The sequence below is a fragment of the Tenrec ecaudatus genome, chromosome 2, assembly GCF_050624435.1.
Source record: "Tenrec ecaudatus isolate mTenEca1 chromosome 2, mTenEca1.hap1, whole genome shotgun sequence".
NCBI lineage: Eukaryota > Metazoa > Chordata > Mammalia > Afrosoricida > Tenrecidae > Tenrec > Tenrec ecaudatus.
The window spans coordinates 72,145,852-72,163,685 of record NC_134531.1 but is presented as its reverse complement, the minus strand read 5'-3'; the positions used below and the strand labels follow the sequence as shown (position 1 = coordinate 72,163,685).

Sequence of the window (17,834 nt, the reverse complement as noted above, 5' to 3'; positions counted from 1 at the left end):
TCTGTGGACCATCCTAATTTACTCTCCCATAAGTCTAAGAAAAGCTTGATAGTGATTAATTTGAGATTCCCATTCCTGCTTAAAGCACAATGCTGTCTTTATCAGAAAACCATTTGGCAAAAGAATTGAACATGTGAACATCACAAACAACTTATAAACATTCCCTTGAATATATGCTTTGGGCTAGGTGCAAAGACTATGCTAATGACACTTCTGATGAGTGTAATATATTTAAGTATCCCAGATCGGAAATGGTGTTTTGGTTTGGAGGATTTTTTTTTTCTTTCTGTAGAGTGCGTGTATTATTGATGTGAATAGAGGGATGTTCTGGGGGACATGGGAAAGGGGGTGGGGGAAGGAAGTGGTGTTAACCCAGGAACAAGGGAACATCAAGTGATCCAAAATCATTGGCAAGGAGGGTGTAAGAGGTCTGGTAAGGCTTGATCAGGGCAATGTAACCCAGAGGAATTACTGAAACCTAAATGAAGACTAAGCATGATAGTAGGACCAGAGGAAAGTAAAAGGAAATAGAGGAAAGAACTAGGAGGCAAAGGTCATTTTTAGAGGTATAAATAAAGGCATGTACATATGTAAATATATTTATATATGATGATGGGTAAATAGATCTATGTGCATATATTTTATAGGTTTAGTATTAAGGTAGCAGATGGACATCGGGCCTCCACTCAATTACTCCCTCAATGCAAGAACACTTTTTTCTATTAACCTGGCATTCCATGATGCTTACCTTCCCAACAAGATCGCTGAAGACAAATATGTACCTAAGCGTGGTAAAGAAAGCTGATGGTGCCCGGCTATCAGAAGATAGAGCATCTGGAGTCTTAAAGGCTTGAAGGTAAACAAGCGGCATCTAGCCAAGAAGTAACAAAGCCCACATGGAAGAAGCACACCAGCCTGTGTGATCACAAGGTGTTGAAGGGATCAGGTATCAGGCATCAAAGAACAAAAAGTTATATTGTGAATGAGGGTTGTGTGGAGTGGGGACCCAAAGCTAAGGTGACCAGATTTTCACATTGGTAAAGCGGGACACCATTGATAAAACTCATATCCTGGTGAAATAGCCACATGGCAGCTGGAAACCACATACCCTAGCTTGTTGTGCATTCTTTCCAAAAATCTGGACTTTTTTAAAACGCCGTGGGACGCAGGAAAAATTGTTAAAAATTGGGACTGTCTTGACAAAAGCGGGACGTCTGGTCACCTTACAGCCCATCTGTAGGAAACTGGACATCCCCTTACAGAAGGGTCTTGGGGAGGAGATGAGCCAGTCAGGGTGCAGTATAGCAACAATGAAACATACAACTTCCCTCTAGTTCTTGAGTGCTTCCTCCACCCCCCACTCATGATCCCAATTCTACCTTACAAATCTGGCTAGACCAGAGGGTGGACACTGGTACAGATAGGAACTGGAAACACAGGGAATCCAGGGCAGATGATCCGCTCAGGTCAGGACCAGTGGTGAGAGTGGCGATGCCTGGAGGGTGGAGGGAAGGTGGGGTAGAAAGGAGGAACTGATTACAAGGATCCACATATAACCCCCTCCTTGGGGGACAGACAACAGAAAGGTGGGTAAAGGAAGACAGTGGACAGTGTAAGATATGACAAAATAATAATAATTTATAAATCATCAAGGGTTCGTGAGGGAAGGGGTGGGGGGGGTGGGAATGAGGAGCCGATACCAAGGGCTCAAGTAGAAAGAAAATATTTTGAGACTGATGATGGCAACAAATGTACAAATGTGCTTGACACAATGGATATATGGATTGTGATAAAAGTTGTAGGAGCTCCCAATAAAATGATTTCCAAATCAAGTTCTGGTTTCAGAAAATCAGAGGCAGTTCCACTGTATTTGTTTGGGGGGGTTCTGTTTTTTACATTATTCTGAGGATAAAAGCCTGGATGTAGTCAATATTTTGAACTAAAAAACGCTCACACATAGCATTGTGTGTGTCTGGGTAAGAGTGTGTCCAAGTGAGCACATGGGAGTGTAAGGAAGACACACACACCCCTCGAGTGGCTTTCTCAGAAGAGCTTCGGCCTTCATTCCAGGAAAGCCCTCCACGCCGACTGTTTTAAACTGAGCCACGGTTTTCTTTTTGCCAAAGGTCAAACGGGAACACGTTTTAACATGTAAAATTTTTTAAATAAAATAAAATTTTAAATAGTAAAATGTATGAAATTAGAAGGGTCCGCATATCAAAATACTGGAGACCAAGATTACCTTGACTGAATCTCATCTGCATTATCTCTTCAAGTTCACCTGTGTTTCTCACAATCTCTGTCCTATCCAGCAGAGGCAATAAAAGTTTCTGGGCGGTGGGGGTGGGAGGAAATTGCCATGATTAAAAAAACAATGCATGTGTGGAGCATGCTTCCTCTGAACACATGAGGTCTCCAGGACTGAACGGGCTCAATGGCAACTCCCTGCAGCCAGGCAAAGGCGGAGTATTTATTTGTCTTGGCTGCTTGGGCACACCTGGACATGTTTTGGTAAGAAGGTAGGGTGATCAGTGGAAACTGGGCATAATGAGAAACAGATGGGGCCGAGGCTTTTCACCGAGAGACTTTTGAAACAAAAGCGATTACGAATTGTGAACTTGCTGCCCGTTTTCAGCATCCAGAACTCCTGACCTAGTCATGGGCAATGAACGTCAGGGAACATGTGACACCGTACACCCATGATAGTCGCTGGATGACAAATGCTCCTGATTGTATCACTGTCCGTGCAAGTTTAGAGTCAAAAGCTGAGAATGGAGAGCCTTAGGTGCTCACGAATTTACACATGAATGGATAACAAGCTCATAACTTGATTTCACATTTATTTCATACGTTTCTCAGATTACAAGAGTAATGCCTGTTCATTCTGAAAACATAAAAAAGTGGAAAGTACAAAAATACAAAGAAAAGTAAACCACTATAATTATATCATCAAGATACAAACGTGTATATATGTGCCAGTAGGAGTATACGCTTGACTCTCTTCTGAATAATCTACTATACACATATGAGTTATTTAAAGCCAACAGTGACTACATTTCCAAAGCCAGATTTTCTTGCTGAACAGAAAGAGCAGTTAATGGTTTCGATATGAAAGGCCTGAGGTTGAGCATTTACCAGCCTTCTCACCTCGTCCTTGTTCCAGCCTTCCGGAATAGGAAGATACTTCCCCCACTCTGTAGCGAGGGAAACCAGAAGGCCAAGTACTCCAATGCTGTCAATATGCTCAAATGCTCACACTTTTCCACAGTAAGGGAGAAAACACATGTTCAAAACCATGTCTGCCTGTCCTAAAAGCTTTACTTTTTCCATATGCCACGCTGCAGCTTCCACCAGCCCGAGGCTTTAAAACCTTCCTAGATTATATGCACGTTGCATCAAATGACAGACGTGAGAGGATCCTGTGCACCTGGCCTTAATAAGCAAGCCCCCAACAAGCAGCCTGCGGCTTTTCACTGCAGCAGTCGGGGAATGGAACAGCGCTGTGGCATCCGCTGGAAGACCCTGCCACCGTCGAGAAGAAGGCCAGCACTGGGGCGAGAAGAGCTTTCGGCTGTACAGAGCTGCCTGCTGGGTGGAGAAGCATTTGAATACAATTTCGGCAGTTACGAAACTGCACATTTCTTGAAACTTGAATCTGTTTCGCTTTTGAATTGACGGATCTTTTCTGGAGAAAGAAAGAAATAGAAGAGCACTCACTGTTAAACCCGACATTTATTGGACTATGCACCAGGCCGTATTAGCCCCTTAATCTCACAGCAGCCCTTTGAAATCGATGCTGCATTTTCTGGCCCAGTTGCTGAGCAAGAATGCTGGCCCGGCGAGGCCCTGCAACTCCCCCGAGATCACACGCTTGGAGACCTTTCACCACTTCCGTGGGCCGCCTCTTCATCTGCCCTGCACACTCTCCCCGGGACTCTTTCATGGACAAGAACACATTTCAAGTTGGGGGAACAACCCCAGTGTTTTAAAGATAACATCATGGAAGATAGATGCCGTTCATCCATGCACCGTCTTGTCCCTGCCGAAGAGTGCTTCAGTGTGCCCCAATGAATGCCTTGAGGATATCAGCTGGTGGTAAAACTAGGAGTGAAAATAATGACAGATGTTTGCCTGAAAGGGTGTTATTGAGTGAGAATTATAACACCACCTCCTACATTGATGTTTCAGTGTTTCTTCCTGACAGGAAGGTCTCCTAGCAGAGTGGGATGTAGCACTGGTAGCCCATCTGCCCCTTCCTCTCAACCTGAGGTATAGGTTTTCAAGGGCATTAAACTTCCAGGGTTGTAAAGTCCTTACAAGTAATACATGTCTTACTTGGGGAACCACCCTATAACCTGTGAGATGGTATAGCAGTCCTGTCCCTGTTTGTGCGCCCCCCCCCCCCCCACACACACACGCAAACCAAGCTGCTGTGACTCATAGTGAAGTGACTCTATAGGGCAGAGTAGAACTGACCTTGTGAGTGTCGGAGCCCGCAAATCGTTCTGGGAGCAGAAAGCCTCATCTCTTTCCTGCACGGTGGCTGATGGTTTGGAGGCAGTTAGCAGCCCAATTGTAACCCACCATATCACCAACACTCCTTACACATGAACAGTCCAACCAAAAGCCAAACTTGCTGCCACCAAATTGATTCTGACTCCTAGGAACCCTACAGGACAGAGAATTGTCTCTTCGGGTCTCTGAGACTGTCACTATTTTTTTTAATTGGGGGCTCATATAGCTCTAATCACAATCCATACATCCAACCATTATGTCAAGCACATTTGTACATATGTTGCCATCATCATTTTCAAAACATTTTCTTTCTATTTGAGCCCTTGGTATCAGCTCATTTCCCCTTCCCCCAGCCTCCCTCCCTTATGAACCTTTGATAATTTATAAACATTTTTTTCATGTCTTACACTGACGGATACCTCCCTTCACCCACTCTTCCGTTGTCCATCCCCCTGGGAAGGGGTTATATGTAGATCTCTTTAAGGGAGTAGAAAACCTTATCTGGTGATCTTGAGGTTAGAAAGGCAATACATAACCCACTACATCACCAGGGAGCCTTATCAGGGTGGGGAACCTTTTTATTTGCCAAGGGTCATTTGGATATTTATAACATTTCTCCAATGTGAAGAGTGTGTTCAGCATTCCTTAAGCTGAAATAACTCAAGAAAAAATTCAAGCCTTGAGTTGCAATATTGAAAGATTCTATAGGCAAAATATTGAAGGATACAGGAGACAGCAATAGAAGATGGAAAGAAACAACAGTCACTGTACCAAAAAGAAGTAAGCGACATTCCACTATTTCAGGAAGTAGCATACGAGCAAGAACCATGGTATTTTCATTTCACTCATATGCAAATGAAAGTCGGCCCTCGAATAGAGAAGACTGAAGAAGAATCGATGCATTTGCATGTGGTGCTGGCAACAAATTTTGAAAGTACCACGAACTGCCAAAAGGATAAACTGATCTGTCTTCGAGGTACAGGCAGGGTGCTCCTTAGAGGCAAGGATGACAAGACTTCTTAGTCTTGGATATGTTGGGCATGTTGTCGGGAGAGAGAAGTCCGTGGAAAACGACATCTTGGTTGGCAGAGTGGAAGGGCAGCGTGAAATCGGAAAGCCCTCAAGAAGACGGATTGGCACAGTGGCTGCCAGGAAGGGCTCGAGCGAGCATAGGAACAGTTGTGAGAATGGGGCAGGACTGGGCAGTGTGTGTTCTGTTGTGCAGAAGGTCGCTATGGGCCGGAACCGACTCGATGGCACCTAACAACAACAACATGATGAGGCACGTGATGTTGGCTGGTACTCTTGGTTTCTCCTGCCTTCTCTGGTCTGTGGGCTGAACATTCTGCTCCCCCCACCCCCCAGCCTCCAAGAAACACATATACACAAGAACACTACAAATGCCCAAGGTGGGGTGGGGTGGGGGTGAGGGGAGGACACAACTCGGAACTGCCAGTGGCCAGTATTGTGGGCACTAAGGAACCAGCTGGCATCTCATTGACCCTTCCCATGGTCTCGGACTCTGCATGAGCCACAGGGAACAACAAGGAGAGGCGTCCGTCCCGTGGATATGCAGCCTTGTGAGGAGGAAGGGCCAGCAAAATGCACTCACCTGCTAGCTCCGGGAAGCCTGCGCGCCCCAGCTCCTCGTGCAGGTGCCTGGCCGGCATGGCCTGTGTCAGCCGGATGCCATGCAGCCAGATGAGCAGAGCCCGGTGGCCGTGTTCACGGAAGCTGTCTTTTCCTGGCCAAGCACAAATGGTCGCAGGTCAAACACCCTGAGCAGATGGCCCTCGAGGGGGGTCTCGATCCAACTACAATCTCTGCCACCGGACAGTGGCTACACGATGCTTTCTCCAAGGAGAGCTCTTGGATCAACGTGCCCTGGAGAGGAGAGGTGTCCCCTCGCCTTCCATTTGGATTCTCCTCCCCAAAGTCGAGCACTTCCAAAGCACCCGCCGCCCCCAGGAGTCCTGGTGGCGTAATGGGTTAAGCATTGGATTGTGATCAGCCCACCAGCGGCTCTGCTTGCTGCTAAAGAGTGACAGCTGCCGAACCCCCGGGGCCAGTCGAACTCTGTCCTCTAGGGTCATGATGCGTGGGAATCGACTCGCAGAAGTCAGTTCAGGGAGGCTGGGTTTATTTTTGGGGGTTCACCCTGAGGTGCCGGTTCCAGTGCAGATTCTGATTTAGTAGATCTGGGTGGGGTCCGTCCACTAAGCTAATACAAAGTCACCCCTTCCATCCACCAGCTGCTGCTCGGGAGAAAGATGAGGCTGGTGGCCGACTTTGGACGTCCTATGTGGAATGGCCAGGAGCCAGGGTAACTCGGAGGCAGTGGGGTTTGCGGGCAGAACCCGAGTGTCTGCGTGTGAATGAGCTGCTGCCTTGTGAACCTGTAAACCCCACTGAGTAGCAAGCCAGCCATCCAGAGTGCCACCCACACAGTGTGGGTGGCCCAGTCACAAGCACTCCCTGGATAGGTGTGGGGTGAGGTGTTGGGATATGGAGGGGAGGTGCCAGGCCTGGCAGGAGTTCACAGTGAGAGAAGGTGTCACAGCAGGCTCACGATCTAATCGATCTAATCAATGTGGAGAGAGAGTGAGAAAAAGAGAACCTGAGCTGGGGGGGCAGAGGTGGTGGGCAGGGTAGAGGTGGAAACTAGAGGGCTGGTAACTAACTGTCTGCGCAGAGGATGCAGTCTCAGGCCAGTGCTCTGTGCCTGGCAGGGTTTCGAAGTGGTTCATTGTGGTTACACACCCTGCTGAGAATTTGCCTTTCCACTCCCCAGACACATGGAAGCCAACCTGGCCCTGACAAATGTTGGCCTAAAAATACTGAGAAGGGACACGATGTTTTCTGGTCATTTCTTCAAGGCAAGAGAGAGTCCTAAAAGGGAAAAAAATCAATTTTCTGAAAGTCTTTACAGACGTTAAGTGCCTAAGGAGCAGCCAACAAAGCCCCCGAAAGCCTTCCTTTTCAGAAAGTGTCGCTTCCTGTCACTGTTTGCAGTGCACTTGTTTCCATGAATCCACACTGGACTGTGTCCTCGGCCTTGGCCATGAAGAGCCCAGGATGCACTGGGGGAGGCAACGTGGGCTCGTGGGGTGGTGGCTCTGCCGTGGACAGTCCCCAGTCATTGAAGCAAGGAGTCCCCCTCTGAGTGAGGGACAGACACCCCTGGGTCTCCAGGGGAAGAAAGCTGGGAGCAGCTCCTTTATTGTCACTTCCTAATTTCCCTATTGTCAGAAACACGTACTAACAAAACATTGGCCGTGTCAACATTCTTCACACGTATAATTAAGTGACATTATGGTCATTGTCTTGCTCAACCATCACTACTATCCTGTTTCCAAACTCTCCCATCATCCCGAAAACAAGGTCAATGTCTGGCAAGTGGGGGATTTCCTCCTTTCCTCCTCCTGCCCACCCACCTTGGTAACCACAAACTTTAGTCTCTATACACTCTTGTTCAAGTTCATTGGCTGATTAATTCCAAGCAACCTGTTTTTAGATTTCCTAGGGTCTGGTCAAGTAACAAAAGAAGTCCTGGTGGATGAACTGCAAGATCAGCAGTTCAAAACCACCAGCTGCTCCGTGGGAGGCAGGGGAAGCTTTCTGCTCCCATAAAGAGTTGCAGTCCCTGAAATACTCTGTCCTCTATGGTGACTGTGGTGGTTACATAATGTAGTGTCAATTTGAGAGGATTATGAGTGAATGGGTTGGCGTCTGGCCTGCCAGTCAAGATATAGCCAATGAGTCTTCTGTGTGGACATGGCTTTCTCCTGAGAATTCTGGGAAATATAATTTTTTCCTCCTTAGAGGTGGAAGACTTTTCCCTTAGCTCACTTGCACAGAGACTCACTACTGACAAGGCTGATTCCCTGCAAGACATCCCTGAGGAGAAGCCACATGGACCTACCCTGATGCAGCCCTGGGTGCTAGAGAAGCCACGGGGAGACCCCTGCCAGCACTGAGATAATTACAAGGCCACTGAATCCAAAGACTTCTACCCACTGGCCTGTGATCATCCTGCATTTGGTGTCATTACATGTGTTTCGTGAGCCTGATGAGGGCTTCATAGATTGGGATCAGACATATGGGCTAATATATCGGACTTAGGGCTTGGACTGGACTGGGTTGGGATGCTTTCTTAATGTAAAATTACCCTTTATATAAAACTCTCTTACACACATATGCGTGTTTATGAATTTGTTTCTCTAGTCTACCCAGACCGACACAGTGGCTACGAGTCAGTAGCGAGGTGATAGCAGTGGGTTTGCTTTGTTTCCTTAAAAATCTGCTCCTGTGAAGATTGGTCGGCTGGGGAGCCCTCTCTAAGGTCTCTGTGAGTCTCTCAGGGGCTCTCAAGTCATCGAATCCAGGTGAGGCAAGGATGAGAGCACTGGGCTGCTAACCAAAAGGCCGGCCCATCAGCAGGAGAAAGATGCTCAGCCTGCTTCCGTAATGATTAACCACTTTGGAAGCCCTGTGGGGCAGCTCTCGTCTGTATCCACAAGATAGAATTGATTCGATGGCAGTGGGCTGAGTCAAGTAACAAAAAGGCCAAGCTACAGGAATTCAATTGAGCTGGGCCGTGCTGGGCGCATTAATCCAGGCAGCTGGCGTCTAGCTGAGATGATTCCATCACTCGGAAACTTGGAGCTGAGAGAGCTCTCTGCATCTGTGTCCGCTCTTGTCTCTCAGAGTAATCAGGCTCAGCCAAGCAGGCCAATCAGCCCCAGGAACAAGGGGGCCATTGGCTCCAAGGATGCCTGCTCCCCAGCTAGTTGAAGAGGCGCCTTCCTGGATTTGAAGGGGGGACAAACCCTTCAGCCAGGACACTCTCCAGGGGCATTGATGAAGGCAGGCTGGCTGCTAAGTGTCAAGCCAATTGCTGAGACCTTGCTTCGGGGCCACTCAGTCAGATGGGAGTTCTGATGTCTCTCTAGGCTCAATGGCACATTTCAGTCTGGCTCAATAGAAAGAATCACCTCTGAAAAGTCCCCAAGCAGCTTTGTGGACTCAGCTGACTGTCCCGATCGTGAGGCCTGGGAAGACCGGGCACTTATGTGCAGGATTCTAAAGCCAGAGGGACCACCCACCCACCCACCCCACCCCTGCTCCAAACACACCACACCTCCCGCCCATGCCAGCCAGACTGTGCTGACCTGACCACTGCTCCTTGATGGCCCGGATCTGCCCGTCTGTGAAACCCCACCGAAGGGCCAGCCTCTGCCACTCGTTGGCCTTGAGCTGACGGTAAGCCAGGTTCCAGAGGCAAGTGCGGATGTGTCTGGTTTCCGGGCTGTGGTCTTGTTTGAATGTCAGAGTACAACCGGCTGAGGAGTCCTCCGCCGCCTCCTGATGGCCCTGCATTGAAAAGACTCGTATCCGATCACTTCATACAAGTTCTACTTACTGTCTCATGTCAGCGGATGTATCGGTGTGTTTCTTTTTTTCAAGAAGTCCTGGCTGGGCAATGGTTTAAGAACTGAGCTGCTAACCAAAAAGCCTGGCTGGCTCAACCTGCTGGTCACTCTGAGCCCCGGGGCCTCGTCATTGTATGTTGGGCAGCTAAGCGCAAGGACAATAGCTAGGAACACCAGCTGCCCCTCAGGGAAAAGACGAGGGTTTTTACTCCTATAATGAGTTGGGGGGGAGGGGTTGTTGTTGTTTGTTTGTTTAGAGTGACTCTGCAGGAGAAAAAAATATGGCAATCTGCTCCCATAAACATTACAACATGGAAGTCTATGCGTCCGAATAAGCGCTGCAGTAGCACTTTCACGGGGTGTTGCCAGAGATTTGGGCCATGCTGAGACGACGACTCAGGACCAGGGATACCATTGCTGAGGTCCGATGGATCTTGGCTCTGAGCAGAGAAGACCAGAGAGATATGTACTTGTGTTTTCTTGACTATGCCAAGAACGGGGTGGGCCCCTCCTCGGCCCCCACTATGGATCATGGTGTGGTCTGCATAGCAACAGCAGCCTCTGGCGGGGTCTGCCAGCTGCCGCCTCGGTGTGTGCTCCAGGGAAAGGGGGAGGGCTTTCCCCGCTTACCACGAATGGAGAACAGAACTTGAAATAGGAATTCCCACTGCCACTGAGCCACTGACACAGAGACGCCTTGAGGACAGAGTAAATTGCTCCAGGGGGCTCTCTGAGCTGTAACTCGAGATGGAAGCAGACTGCCCCATCGTCCTCCCCTGGAGTGATTGCTGGGTCTGCACCACCCACCCTTTGGTTAATAGACCAAGGCTTAATCCACTGTGCCACCAGACCTCGTGGGAGGTTTGAATACCCATAATTGCCTCTGGGGGGTATAAAACACAGGATCTTCTCCAAGCCAGCCTCAGCTCTCTCCCACCATACTGAGTGAGCTGCCAGGGAGGCATGGAGAAGGGGCTCAACCCACTGGCAGGTGCTGGGCACATCCCCTTTTTCTTTCCTCCTCATCCCATCTCGTGAAACAATTCACTCACTCTCATGCACTGCTATCGAGTCGATCGGGACCCTCTAAGACAAGATAGGTCTGACCCTGTGGGTTTCCAAGACTGTAACTCTTTACAGGAGTAGAAAGTCAGGTCTTTCTTCTGTGCTGTGGCTAATGATTTCGAACTGCTGACCTTGTGGATCACAACCCAACACGTAATCACTACATCACATGAATCTGAAATCCCACCACCACAAGGAAAGGGGAGAGTGCAGAATGCCTCTGCGCCATCCATCTTTGCCCTATCGTGTGTGTGTGTGTGTGTGTGTGTGTGCGTGCGTGCGTGCGTGCGTGCGTGTGTATATATAGCTTTGAGAAATGTAGGTGTTTGGTACGCTCCAAGATTGGGTAAGGCCAGCCCAATTGGAAAGTGCAGGAATTTAGAAAGCTCTCGGTCTTTTTGATAGTCAGGGAGAAGCATTCATTCACTAGCTTGTCTGCCAAAGTGCTGAGCAATTTGCAGGAGAAATGGGAGTCAGCACTGGTGGAAATTAGAAGAGCAGCAACTAGCTGTTAGGAAGTTCCCTTCTGCCTTCAAACCACCGAATTTCATGACAGATGACCTGTGTTTGGGGAAGGAAAAAAATGGGGAAAGGAAGAGGTGAATTTCAATCCTCGCTTTAATTTCTTGATTATGACCATTTTGTATTAAGTGAGAATATAAGATTGTCTAATGGACCAAGAGAATTTCGTGTGATGATAATAATAAACGCATTTGATAAGAAATTCAAATAGATTTATATATTTTTAAAAATCAGTGTTCGTCTCATCCCAGGTCCCAGGCTCCCAGTTGTCACCTGGGTTAACAATACTCCTTCAACTATACAAGGGGCTTCAGAACGTTCATGGTGTGTGTGTGGGGGCGGGGGGGAGGGAATCCATTATCTTTTCATTCCATTTTCTATGAGGTTTTTGGAGGTCCCTCCTATGGATTCATTGTATATGACTTTCAAAGTCTAATTCTTACATCGTAGATTTCTTGGGGAGAAGCAATTTCTTTTCATCTAGCCAAAAGACGCTAAGAAGTCTGGCGAGCATTAAAAATAGAACCAGTGAAGAGTTCTGTGCTGGAAGAAAATGTGAGTCTAGCATTTTAAAGAGCAGGAGAAAAGGAGGAACTTGGATACACTGTGTCCTTAATAAAACAGTGAGGGCTGAAGATGAGAGCAAGAGGAAGCAGAGGGAGGAGAAATAAAAGGAAAAGGAAAGAGAGGAGAGATTAAAATAGAATGCATGCCTCTCACTGCCAGAGTTATTTCCAACTCATAGCACACCCGGGACAGGGTGGAACCGCCCCTGAGGGTCTCTGAGACTGCGTATCTCGGTGGGAGGACAGAGCATGGCCTTCCTCCCTCAGAGCGGCCTGTGGTTTCCAACTGCTGGCTTTGCCGTTAGCAGCCCAATGTGTGGACCTACTAGGCCACCAGGGGGTCCTACTAGAAAATGGTCATGATTTTAAAATGTTGGAGGTGTCTCATTTTACCATTGTATTTTTTAAGAAAATGAAGATGCCAAAGGATGGTATGGTCTTTAAAATGATCCCCAGATGTTAGGACAATGCTGTTGCTGTGAACTACTAACTGCAAAGTCAGCAGTTCAAAACCACTAGCTACTCTGAGAGAGAAAAATGGGATTTTTCTACTCTGGTAAAAAGCTACTGTCTCAGAAACTCACAGGGACAGGTCTACCCTGCCCGAGAAGGTCACCATGAGGCAGCAAGACATCGACTCACTGGCAGTGTCTTGGGCCTGAGTTGATTGTTGCTGTTAGGTGCCATCAAATGGGTTCTGATACATTGGGGCCCTATTTACAACAGAACAAAACACATAGAGGCAAGAAAGTGAGATCCAGAGAAAAGCAAATAAATGCTTTCTGCTATGAGAACTTCAAGGGAAATTACCCAAAATGGTGACATGGACAGCAACCCATGCTCAAGGCTGCTCATAGATAGAGCCGGAGCTAGCAGGGCCCAAATTCTGGCACCGACTTGTTGGAACCATCAATCCATTGCCGTTCCATTGATTCTGAATCAATAGGACCCTGTAAGGCAGAGTAGAACTTCCCCACAGTTTCCAAGGCAATACATCTTTATAGAACGTTGATGAGTGTTGGCTGAGCTGCCTTAGGCCCGTTTGAGGCACTAAGGTAGGTGGGAAGAAGTTCCCTCTGTCACATGAGCCCACAGAGGAAAAATAGGAGCTCCCCCAGGCACACAGGTAGGAATTCCCCAGTAAGAAGTTGGGTGGAGTATCCCCTGGTGGAGGTCAGCAGGACTTTCTCTAGTCTAAGGCTAGCTGCACAGGGTGGAGCTCACCTAGCTGGGTGCGAGGCAGGTGTAAATGCCTTAGGCTAAGGGGAGTGGTCTGGAGGTCTGGTCAGGTCCACGGAGTATGAGAGAACAGGAAAGTGTCAAAGAAGAGAAAAAAAAAGAAAGTAAGCCCTCTGAGATTGTGGGGCAATAGAGAGAAGAGAGGGAAACAAAAGTAACAATGTAGCCGAGCCCCAATGCCTGCCTGTGGAGTTGCAAGTGTTTAGTCCCTGACCCAAGGCAGACGGCAGCAAACTGTGGCTGTGTTGAGAATAAGCCTCCGCATGGCTCCAAATGGTCCCGGCTCCAGATGAGACAGTGGCGGGGCTAAAATCAAGCCCTAGTCAGCCTCCACTGTGGTAAGCCATAAGCCCCCAGCCCTTCAACACCTTGTGGTTCTGTGCCTACTTATCTTTATGATGCTCCTCCTGCAAGCCAGCAGTGTTGAATTTCCCTCTTAGTAACTAACTCACCTGGGCTGATTTCTGCGGAATCCCTCTGGTGTGTGTGAATACATTTTTATAGAAGCAGACAGTCTCTCTCTCCCAAAAAAGCAGCTGGTGGGTTTGAACCATCAGCCTTGAGGCTAAACAGCCTAGCACTTAACCACAACACCACCAAAGTTTCATGCTGGAGGCCTTTCTGCCTTTCAGCCCAGGTGGAAACAACACATTCCTCGACATCTGGTGATGAGAATGGTGGTGCTGTTGGTGGTGCAGGACTGCCAACCCACCAGCGGATCCAAAGGAGAAAGATGAGACAGTCTGCTCCCGGAAAGCCTGACATCCTTGGAAACACGAGGGTCACTATGAGTCAAATTCAACTCAGTACTAGTGGGCTTTGAATCTGGTCATGAAATTCTTGCCTGAGAGCACTGACTTGTATCTTAGGAAGGGGTCTCAAGATGCATCAGGCAGCATCAAAAAATTCAAAACAAAACAAAAAAAAACAACCCATAAACTGTATGTCATCAAGTCTGTTCCGACTCATAGCAACCCTGCCATACAGGGCAGGCTAGAACTGTCCCTGTGGTTCCCACACTGCAATCTTTACAGGGGCAGAAAGCCTCGTCTTTCTCCTGTGAAGCAGCTGGTGGTTTCGAACTGCTGCCTTGTGATTAGCAGCCTAACTAGAAACTACTAGACCACAGGGCTCCTCAGAGGAAGTAAAAATAAATGAAAGACTAGAAAGAAGGACTTGAAGACGTTTTATATGTGTGTTTACAAGAAAATAAAGGTTTTAGTGACTATCACAGCATACTTGAGTGCTTGACAGCAGTGTTTTGTTGTTTTGTTTTGCTTATTGGTTTGTTTTAAGAACTAGCAAATGGTTGTGTTGCAAACTGCAGCACTAAAAACATAAGCTCTGTTCATCAGACTGCTGGTCTGGAAGCTTCCAGAATGAATCATAGCCATAGAATACTGGTCAGAGGGTACAGTAGTCGACCACCAGTAGCATGCTCAATAGACAATATGGGCTGGGCTGTGAGGCCCAACTAACTCTCATTTCTGATTGGTCATGCCAGTAGGGGGCAGTTGTGGTTCAGTGGAGGAATTCTCAATTTTCCAGAGGGACCAAAAACCAGAAAACCAAACTCTGCCACGGAGTTAATACTGACTCATGGTGCCCCTGTCATCCCTGTGAGTTTCTGAGACTGTAACTTTTTATGGGACTAGAAAGCCTCATCTCTCTCCAATGGAGTGGCTGGTGGTTTCAAACTGCCGGAGGGACACCAGGGTTCAATTCCCAGCCAATCCAGTGTAGGCTTGTGTGTTGTTACCAAGTGTGCTGCTGAACAGATTTCAGCAGCTCTTCTAGACTAAGATGCACTAGGAAGGCAGGCCAATGACTCACATTCCAATGGATTGCGACAGTCTGATCCCATTGCCAGGAAACTGAAGCAGACTCAAGGGCAACGTCTGATGTCAGCAAAGGAAGGTGAGGAAGGACAGGTCATTGTTCAGTTCATGAAAGAGGGCAGCACATGCCAGAAGGGACCAACTGCACCAAACAGGACTCCCCCAATGAAAACGACAAGAAAGAAGGAAGAAGAGAATTGCACGGCCACCACGTTACCCTGTGAGAAGCCTGAGGTCGCCTGAGGAACCCCGTGCTTTGCTGGAATCACTCTCCTCACCTCTCTCCAGGCGTAGTACCGCTCTGCTTTAATGATCATGTCCACGACCAGACTGTGGTTGCTCCTGGAGGCCACAGCTAGGGCAGTCCTCCCTTGCTGAAGTGAAAAAGGAAGAGTCAGATGGTACTGCTAGCTAGCTTTGGAACAAGATGGCCCAAGTTCAAAGCCTTGCTGTGTGGCCTTAAGCCAGCTTCTCTGGGGCTGGTAAATGGGATAATGTGACTACACTTTGCAGGACAAGAGCTGGCACATGGTAATTGTCCAAGAGATGTGAGCTCTCAACAGCTTCAGGTGCCGTGTCGACTGGGAAAAGGAAGAAAGATCTAAGGGACAGCAAGCGATGGCAGGGAGCTGGCTGGGCTCGTCTGAGGACGAAAACGACGTAGCGAAGGTTCACAGGGCCATCACACCTCCATCACTTCTCCTAAGACGGAGACTTCGTTGCTGGGGGATGTGAAAATAGGGGGTTTGAGCCACGTTCTACCGTCAAGAACCAGTCTTTCTCCTTGTTCGAATGGGAATACAGGAAAGTGGACCCAGCGTGTGGGTTTTAATGCACAGGTTCTATTAGAGTTAATGACCTGCCCGGGTGTTTAGAGTGGAATGAGAGTCAAGGGGGCAGGGGCAGGGAGATTGGCAGACAGAGTGATGAGAGAATGGGCAAAATGACGAGAGGGAGAGCTGGAGAGAGGAAGAGACAGAGGGACGGACAAGCAGTCACAGGAGAAGGTCAAGTAAGTCAGAGAGAGAGCACGCAAACAAAGGAATCCCATGTAGATAAACTCTGGGGAGAGAAATAAATGATCATGTCTAAAAGGGGCCCACGCTTCCCTCTGGTTGGCTGTGGCAGCAGCAGAACGGTGGGGGGGAGGGCGAGGTTTCTGTGAGAAGTCTTAGGAAGGCGAGGTGCGGATGGAGAAGGGCTAAGAGGTGCCCGCTGTGGCTGAGAACCCTGGAGTTGTTGCTGGACCCTCTACTCCCGGCTCCCGGCATCCTCCTGGCTCACTGCACAGTGAAGTCTTCGGCAAGTAAACAACATCATCATGCGTCTTCTCCTCCGAGGGAGGACTCCATCGGGGCAGGCTCTTGGTGGCCCCCAATCACTTTTTCTTTCTTTCTTCCATCGGAAGAAACCTTGTGATTTTTAGCTGGGCTCGTGGCCACCACAAATATTGATGGCATTTCCTAGCTCTCTTTGCTTTAAAGAATGTGACTTAAGTTCTGGCCGGTGGGTTTACATGGAGGTGGTGCACGCAGCTTTGAGGAATTTTCTGTACAGAGAGGAGGGGCATCCTTCTTCCCCTGAGGGAACACTGCCCTGAAGGCTAAGCTCAAACCATCAGCCACTTAAGACCACAAAGTGGAAGCCGGGTGTCGAGGAGGGTGGAATAATCGACTGAAAAGACATGGATCCTATTAACAGTAGGTTGATGCATTCATTTCAGTTTCCACCACAAAAATTACATATACATGTGCCTCCTACTAGGTCTGCTGACTTTGATCCATTGAGCAAGACAAATATATATCTGAAATAATTTTCTTCTCAGCCTTCTAATCTCAAAATTCTCTGTGTGCTACACCGATCTCTACAGATAACGTGTTCATTTGACACGAACGTAAATTGAGCATTAGTCTCAATTGTCTTCATTCATGAAAGCACTACTTCAGTAATAAATATAAGCAGAATCAGAAAGTGCTTAGAAAGTAAACATCAGATGTAAAGACAAGCAACACAGCAGAGATTGTCATATTAACGACCCAAGTGACCCTTACGATATGGAGAACCCAGTCTCAAATGTTGCATAATGTTAAATATTACAAATTTTATATAAATAGGCAGGATCACATAGTTTCATGTGTAAGTTAATAATGTATAATTATATAGGGTTTTAAGTGAAATAAGTTGTTTTGTTTTAAAGAAACTGATTTTGTTCACGTGTCATTGTGCCGCATGTCCATAGAGATTGGTGTATGTGTTTGTAAACCTGGTGTATAAATGAATAACACCGCTATTTCACAATCGAGAATTCAGCTCACAGAACCCCGTTCTAGGCCAGTTTCTATTATACCATAACCAGTGAGGGAAAGGTTAGAGTCTTAGCCAACGGCGGCGCAGGACATTACGTTGGCATGAGTTGCCTGGCGCTTATGAGGGTGCCGTAGATACATTATGAAGCAGTGTTCTTTTCTCAAGAAGGATACAGCACAAAGCTCGGCAAGCAGGGTGCTGGGGTCTTATGTAGTGGACGGCCTGTCCATCTGTCAACTGTCCCTTAAGCAAAGGCAGACTGGTTCTCGTGGGTTTATCAAAGGACCCATACCCACTAAGCCCAGAGGACATAAAGATAATGAACAGAAATGATCAGAACAAATCGAGAA

At 47.8% G+C, this 17,834-nt stretch overlaps 1 protein-coding gene across 1 annotated transcript in view; it reads right to left on the bottom strand.

The window, feature by feature from the left end:
* Nucleotides 1-3,623: 3,623 nt before the first annotated feature.
* The window catches only part of ANKDD1B (ankyrin repeat and death domain containing 1B), a 79,661-nt gene continuing 65,450 nt past the window's right edge, over nt 3,624-17,834 (bottom strand). The window contains exons 11-14 of the mRNA XM_075542662.1: nt 15,456-15,551; nt 9,687-9,888; nt 6,128-6,259; nt 3,624-3,685 (exon numbers count right to left, since the gene is read on the bottom strand). Of these exons, the coding sequence (XP_075398777.1) occupies nt 3,624-3,685; nt 6,128-6,259; nt 9,687-9,888; nt 15,456-15,551 (492 nt within the window). The remainder of the gene's footprint in view (nt 3,686-6,127; nt 6,260-9,686; nt 9,889-15,455; nt 15,552-17,834) is intronic.